This window comes from Paramisgurnus dabryanus, chromosome 7 (assembly GCF_030506205.2).
Source record: "Paramisgurnus dabryanus chromosome 7, PD_genome_1.1, whole genome shotgun sequence".
NCBI lineage: Eukaryota > Metazoa > Chordata > Actinopteri > Cypriniformes > Cobitidae > Paramisgurnus > Paramisgurnus dabryanus.
The window spans coordinates 13,514,416-13,522,873 of NC_133343.1; the positions used below are offsets into that span (position 1 = coordinate 13,514,416).

At 40.2% G+C, this 8,458-nt stretch overlaps 1 protein-coding gene across 7 annotated transcripts in view; it reads left to right on the plus strand.

Annotated features, from left to right (window-relative positions):
* Positions 1–2,163, plus strand: part of micall1a (MICAL-like 1a) — a 121,812-nt gene extending 119,649 nt beyond the window's left edge. For all 7 annotated transcript variants that reach the window (XM_065239962.2, XM_073815387.1, XM_065239968.2 and 4 more), the window contains 2 exons: positions 552–598; positions 1,235–2,163. In XM_065239962.2, coding sequence (XP_065096034.2) covers positions 552–598; positions 1,235–1,359 — 172 coding nt within the window. In that variant the 3' untranslated portion in view covers positions 1,360–2,163. The remainder of the gene's footprint in view (positions 1–551; positions 599–1,234) is intronic.
* Positions 2,164–8,458: the final 6,295 nt, after the last annotated feature.

The following is an 8,458-nucleotide window of genomic DNA, read 5'->3' on the forward strand; positions in this document are numbered from 1 at the left end:
GTCGTAAAAAACTGTATATGAGATAACACTTTAGGTTCCAATAAACACGCGTTAAAACTTTGTTTTTAAAAGTAGGCAGGAGTATAATCCATAATATCCAAATAGCGCTGTTTTTTCCGTTAGACATGATAACAGCATAGAGGATATCAGCGAAGTGACTGCTGTGTGCTCTCTTTCTACCTGGTGGGTGGAGACCTGCGAGTGGGGTGGTGGGCGGGAAAATTCAAACGGAATGTGACGACAAGGCTAGTTACGTCACAACGGCGCTGAGTTTGAAACGGTGCAATCTGAGACTCAAGGCAGAGGACATTCAGAAACCTGTATCTCACTCAAAACAGCATGGATGGATTTTTTTTCCAAGTTTGTATGCGTGTGGAAGCATCAGAGACACAAATGAACACACAAAAACCCAGAAAAAGTGAGTTTTTCATAATATGGGCACTTTAAAACCTTGCTATTTTTGTGGAACTCAGTATAAAATAGGAAGTAAGTTTGTTATTAACTTGAGGGTTGGATGCTCTTTTTGATCAGTTCCTCAATATCTCCTTTAGGGAAGAAGAGGAAGACAAACTAGTAGCAGCTATTCTAAAGAAAAAAGGTTAGTGTTGTTTTTCTGTTATCTGCCTCTTTTAGGGGCTAATCACACCAAACGCGCTTTAAACGCCTGGAAACGCAAGGCGTATCTTTTTTTTTTAAAAAGAGCAGTGCGATGCGGCTTTTTATATTGCTAAGCAACCACCGTGGCAGCTGTCTTGTCAATCAAATATTGAAGTGTGAGCCTCTTTTGCTGTTAACTGTCATATTAGCAGAAACTTTAAAAAGAGGACGCTTGCTCTGACCTTGTTTGAGGGTGAGAGGTGCACAAACACGGAGTAGAGAGTGAGGGAGTGGAGTCCGGTTATTCAAAGCAACTATAAATTTCCCTCACCACAACGTAAGGCCTGCCTCTCCCCTCATTCGATTGGACAATGGAAAGACTCAAATGACGTCTGGCGCTTCTCTGCTCTCAGCGCTTCTTCAAAAGTGCGTGCTGCGGCTGGCGGCAAAAACCGCAAGGTGCTCGGCGGGCATAAACAGCGCGCAAACACTCCCTGCACATAGAATATCATTCAAAAAAGGCACCTGCAACTGCCATAAACACTTTTGGTGTGATCAGCCCCTTAGTTTACTCCTTGATTAAAACGCACTCATTTATACCTATTCATATCTGTTTGATTGCTTCCTGTTTTGTTAGAGTTTCATGGAGAGAGTGAACAGAAGAAGAAAGCAGCAAAGTTTAAGCCCATTAAGGTTCTGAAGAGATTGAGTACCAAGAGTGAAGGAGTCAAGGGCAACTTCGCCAAAAAAGAGAACAGATGAAGAGGAGATCAAGAGAGAAATATAATATCTAAATCTTATTTCATGCTATCAGTTATATTTATCTTTAATATTTTTTTATTCTCTTTTTTGGCCAATGAATCATACTCTAGGAGTTTTGGTAGGGAGGGAGTGTAAATACCGGATGTTAAATAATTAACTTTGGGTTTGTTTATGGAGAAACATTGTAAAACAATAAAACTTCGGCTGGTGCCATTCATTTACATTTGACCCTCAGGTGGGGCTGTTGACATGCATTCGACTCCTTTGATCGCTTCAACTCAAATTCTCTCAGCCTAAATTTTCCCACAAGCCTTCAGGCTCTAATTTCTATTATTCTAAAATAAAGTATACCAAAGTTACAAACTTGGAGCGTAATCTATTCTCCTGCGAGAGGTGTGTCTTCCTAAGGAGATCTAGTTTACAGATGGCTAACAATCCCATTTGGTGCCCTAGGTCACGAGAACCTGACCAACCAAATCCTGATGTGGGACTTTATGGCTCTTTGTCTCAAGCTGAGTATAAAAGGTGGCCTGGTAAAATACTTGGTGAAGCATTCTTTAGCAAGAATCTTCCCCACACTTTGTGTAATAAAACATAATGGAAGAAATCTTTAAGAATCTTCCTACACCACTTTGTGGGTATTATATCAATGATGGAAGTAATGTCTATTGCCAGGTATGAATTTGTTACTTTTGCAACTGTTCATCATTTTAAATCATTTTAATTGAATCAGATTCTGTATTGTATCCTTTATTTGATATTTGAAGATGGAACCTGTCTGGTAAAATAAATTGTTATTATTGATTCATTTAAATTCTTCAAAAAGTATTATTTCCAGTAGATTAGGAGGAGTCTGGTATCACCGCAAAATAAGTATGTCATTATAAGATCATACTAGAGTTTTGATATTGAATGGCGCATGGGGCCCATTCACCAAGACTCTAACGCCGGTTTCACACTGCACACGTGAGCAGCGCGTAAGCGGTGCGTGTTTTTTTCGCCGCCCATGTTAACAAGTTAAAGCATGTACACCGCACGTGTGAGCAGCGCGTATTTGCGTGGCAGGAGCGTCGCTGAAGCAGCAGTGCTCCGGTCGTTTCGCCGTCGGCTCTGTTTTTGCTGCGCTGCTCACGCTTAATTTAAGTGACTGTGGATTGTTTATGCTTTAAATGGTCGTGGATTGACGCGAAAAAGTGTAATTTTACCATAAAATCATAAATGTGACGCCAAGTGTGTTTCAAACAGTCTTGACTTTGAGCAATTTAAAAGAAAGCAATCAATATTTAAAAACACCAGAAGACTGCGTTGTCATTCACTGTCTGCCCACCACGAAATGAGTCTTCATCCATAATCTTCAGAGAAATAGATACATCTATAAATCTATGCTTAAACTGTCGAAGGGAAACACGATCGACTGCTTCATGCTGTCAATCACTGAGTGATTTTTTTATTTTATCGTAAAACTTCAGAGAAACAGATTTAATAATGTGCCATGGGCTTTTTATGTCTATAATTGTGTATTGTGTCTATATCTGTCATTACATGGACCAGAACAGCAGGAAAACAATGTGGGTTAAACAAATCACAGTTATATAAATAACACTGACCGTCAAAAACCATCTTGAAGAGGTTTTGCTTATTAATGCATGTGAAATAAAGTAATGTGAACTTGAGATTTTTATACTGTTATTAAACTGCACAGTATGTGCTGCAAATAGGGACGATTCAATCACGTGTCCCATTAAAAATGCCTGTCTGAAATCGATTCTGAATCACAAGGCTGCGATTCTTTGTTTCATGCACAGCTTGTACGTGTACTACGGCTCTGTGATCAGTAGGAAGTCCTTATCAATCTAAAATCATTATGAGTCTTAGTCGTTTATAACGTGAAATTAAAAAAGCAACACTTGTTAAATAAAAATCATTCTAAATATTTTTTATTATCATTAAAATACCTGAAACAATTTGTAGAACAGCGTATAAATATTCCTGTAGACATTTCCTGGAATAGCGTTTGTAAAGCTACTTCTTCTGTGGCACAAAGGGAGTTTATGCACGAGAGCGCCCCCTGGCGTTCGGATGTGCCGGGATTTCACCTTAATTCATTCAAATTCATTCATTGAGAAAACGCGCATTTGAACGGTTAATCGTTACACCCCTAGCTGCAAACGCAGCCGATGTGAAAGCACAATGGACATGCGCAGCAAAAGCTCTCTTCACGCGCTGCTCAAGCTATGCATATGCACTGCTCACGCTTGCGGTGTGAAACCGGCTTTAGATTTTGTCTATCACCTGTCTTAAAAAGTTGCATGATTGTGATTAAAGTAACTATTTTTATGATCGGAGCAAGCATGTGGGCGGCCAGTCGTAAAAGTATTAGTTTACCCGGCAACCTCTGACTAAGATCAGACTGACAATTTTGTGTCCGTGAGATATACACAACGCCCGACGTTTGGTCCCTAATGAACGAATAACTAAGATTATGAGAATTTATAAATAATTAAATATCTAAATTATGATCAACAGATTGGTATAATGCACTAAATTCCTATTATATTAAATTGGATTCAGATTATAATTTCACCACAGAGGTCAAAGAAATAAATTAAAACCTAATAAATGGAATTATTCTTCTAGAAGTGCTAAGGAAGGAACACGAGATCCCTTTTGAACGCCGGTTTGAATGCTGCGTGGGAACGCTGTGCGCATTTGGCTGCCGCTCCATGCACTGTCGTTTATTGTCTTCATTGTCTACGTTTGTCGTGTTCCTTACTCGGATTGTTTTTTCTGCATCCATCTGCATCCCTCTACAAACTGGACTTAACTTTTTCTGCTTGGCTGGGCGTATTTTTGTTTTGTTGTTGTTGCCGTTGGGAACTCTCTTGTCAGTCTGCTGCGAGCCCTCTCACCACTCTCTCCTCCATCTGTTGGACTGACTGTGAGGTGAGTTAACACTCTTCTTCTCAGTGGTTCAGATAGTTTACTGTCGGGTTGGGTAGCTTTCCTCTCCGTAAGCTTTTTTAGATGTTGCGATGGTTGTGGTCCTGGCTAACGTGACTTTGCTGACAGCTGAACTTCTCATGGCTATTGCCAACACGTCAAAGGTCTTGGCACTTGTGCTCTCTTTGGCCTCTCTCTTTTTTCTCAGGCTACCCTCTTCCAACATGGATATTGGATATTTGCCGTGCGAACTTAGGGCACTCAACCGGCACTCATTCCTCGACCCCATAACATACGAGTACTGCCACTCGCTTGGGATTATCCGGCGCCCGCGCTACGTGCATCGTTCCGTACGAAGGATTTTTAACTACCAACGATCAACATCAACAGCTATCCCGTGCATCTGGTCAAAAAACAGAGCTCTGGTCAAACCTAAACATCAACAAAGCGACTGTCGTCCATCGCGATCGCTAGTGTGTATAAAGATGTCAGACTCCAATAACAATTTAACCGAAAATACAGATGTGCTGCAAAATCATTTTGCTCTATTAAACTGTCGCTCTATTTCTGCCAAAGGCCCCTATCTAAATGAACTTATTACCGACACAAACCTGGATATGGTATTTTTTACTGAGACCTGGCAAACACCTAATGATTTCATGCATCTTAATTTACTAACACCAAATGGATACCAGCACCTGTCTAAGCCGCGTTCATCAGCTAGAGGGGGTGGCCTTGCTGTCATTTATCGAAACTCCATATCACTCACTCAACTAGACTTTCATATTACCAAGACTTTTGAATATATGGTTTTGAAGGTTTCCCTGAAAAGTCCACTAACAATCATCCTAATTTATAGGCCACCCAAACAGCAAAATGATTTTTTCTCTGAACTTAGTGAACTGTTAACATTAGCCTGTGCTTTATCATCCAAGATCATCTTGCTTGGTGACTTTAACATTCATGTTGACACTCTCTGTTCAAATAGTACTCAATTAAAAACTGTCCTGGACTGCTTTGATCTTCATCAGAATGTTAACTCATGTTCATGGCCACACACTTGACTTAGTTCGTACATCTGGTCTGAATGATATTTCAGTAAATGGACTGGTTACCCCAATCTCAGATCATAAGCTTATTACTTTTGATTTCACATCATCTTGTCCTCCCAAATGTATTGACAATATAACCATCTCTTATCGTAACATCAGTGCTATTGATACCAAGGCGTTTGCTAAATCTATTGCTTCGTCTGCTGTTTCTGATGTCTATAATTTCACCTGTCCATCTGAGATATCTGATCTGTACCACCTTGCCATCGCTGATGTATTAGATGAGCATGCTCCAACTAGGACTAGGTCTGTTCCTCTATCACACTCCTTGCCGTGGTTTAATGCTGAGCTACGTGCTATGAAAGCAAGAGGGAGACAACTTGAACGCCTCTTTAGGAAAACTGGTCTAACTGTTCATTTTCAAGCATTTTCTGACCATATTGAGCATTATAAAACCGCCTTTAACACGGCCCACTCTTCCTATATTTCTAAAATGATTAATAATGCTAACAACAGACCAAAAGCACTCTTTAATATTGTAAACAAACTAGTCCAGGCACCTGCGCATCATGCCTGCCGACAAGAATCGGATGACCTGTGCTGCTCTTTTTTGCACCACTTTCAAGGAAAGTTGGATGCTTTACGTGGGAGTTTTTGTGATGAACCGACCACCCCTACTTGTGAGCATGCTCAGTCTATACATACACTTAATAACTTTACAATGACAAACCCCATCCTAATTAGTGAAATAATACAGAAATCAAACTCTTCTTCATGCCGGCTGGATCCCGCACCAACAACCCTTCTGAAGCACTGCACCTCTGTCATTTCTGTTCCTATCTCACATCTTGCGAATATGTCCCTTGTCTCTGCTTCTGTTCCTGTTTCACTAAAAACGGCTGCAGTTACTCCCATCCTCAAAAAGACAAATCTGGACCCAACTGACTTTATTAATTACCGGCCCATTTCCAACTTACCCTATGTCTCAAAAATTTTGGAAAAGGTTGTTGCCACTCAATTGCAATCATTTCTGTCTGACAATGATAGCTTCGATTTATTTCAGTCTGGTTTCCGCCAAAATCACAGCACTGAAACTGCATTAGTAAGGGTTATTAATGACCTCTTACTCTCTGCCGACTCGGGTAACCTCTCCATACTATTATTACTCGACCTTAGTTCTGCTTTTGACACTGTCTGTCATAAACGTTTATTGAAACGCCTCTCAGAGATTGGTATCTCAGGAGCTGCGCTCTCTTGGTTTTCTTCCTATCTGACAGACAGAAAATTTTATATCAGTATGCACAACTATAAATCTCCCACTGTCATACTAGAGCAAGGTGTCCCACAAGGATCAGTTCTCGGCCCATTACTGTTTATCATTTACATTTTGCCTATCGGACAAATTATTCGCCGTCATGGTTTTCACTATCACTGTTATGCCGACGATATTCAAATATATACCGCTTGTAAACCGGACTCTATTCACCAGACTACAACACTATCCTCATGTATTAATGAATTAAAGACCTGGCTGAACTGCAATTTTCTCAGTTTGAATCTGACCAAGACAGAAATCTTAATTACTGGTCCACCATCTCTAACAAAAAACATAACCAAGACTCCCACTCTTGACCTTGAAGCTACATCCATTTTTCCAGCTGCTACTGTTAAAAACTTGGGTATCACCCTTGACTCTTCACTGACTTTCGACCCCTACATCAGTCAACTCTGTAAAGCTGCATTTTTTCACCTCCGCCGTATTGCAAAGCTCCGTCCATATGTTAGTCCAAAAGACGCTGAATCTTTGGTACATGCGTTTATCACATCTCGTCTCGACTACTGTAATGCTCTTTTTTCCGGACTACCAGCACACTCTATCTCACGTCTGCAATATATTCAAAACTCTGCCGCTAGATTGCTAACTCACACTAAACGATCCGCTCATATCACACCAATTCTGTTCCACCTCCACTGGCTACCTTTGTCTTCTCGTATTTCCTACAAAATTCTCCTGCTTACCTTTAAGTCATTAAATGGTCTTGCTCCTTCCTATCTTTCTGATTTACTTTCTCCTTATACTCCCCCTCGAACCCTCCGATCTTCTGACTGTAAACTCCTCTGTGAACCAAGATTTCGCCTTTCATCTATGGATGGTAGGTCTTTCTCAGTTACAGCCCCTAAGCTATGGAACTCTCTCCCCTGTCTCTGAGGGCTACAACAACACTACATGAATTTAAGTCTAAACTCAAAACCCATTTGTTTAATAAATACTACCTGTCATGACATGTTTTCAATAATCAGGTTCCTTACACTCAATTATGCTGTTGCTTCAGATTTTTCGACTTATCCACTGATTTCCATGTTGTCATGATCTGATCCTGCTTGTTTTTGTTCTGTTTTATGTTATTTTTGGTTTTTGTTTATTTAATTTGGAATGCGAAACGCAACTGCGACCGCTTGGATTGGGCAATTGTCCATTGTCTGCTACTGTATGTATTTACTGTCTACTCCTAACTGTTATTGTGAAGCGTCCTTGAGCTTTGGAAAAGCGCTATATAAATTAAAATTAAAATTAAACTTATTATTACCCATGCCATTGGATACCGTCGTTGGGGCCGATGGGTGGCTCCTTACAGTAGAAAGAGAGAGATGGTGTTTGTAGCTATTGTGGCTCTTAAGGCAAAATGTTAAACACGACAATACCACCCCCAAATATGTTGGAGTACTAACCCAGTGTTTCCGCGGAGTTATAAAAAGTCATAAACATCTTAAATGTAATAATTTGAATTTTAGGCCATAAAAAAATCATAAATCATTTTCCATACAAGGTCATAAATTACATTTAGCCGTGTCTTAAATTTATACACTCGTTCATTCATTGTTGCCTTTCCCTACAAAAATGCACTGGCGGCAGCATTCATTCATTTCCAATGTTGGAGTTCTGTCTGAGGAATCTGATTGGTATAGTCACAGCATTCCAGAACTACAAGGTCCATGCGGCAGTGCAGCAAACAGACTTGTCGGAAATACTTTCACCGAAACCTGCACAAACTCTGAACTCCCAAGCGTCACTGCTTAGTTAAACTGAAATCTCCTGGTCTATCACA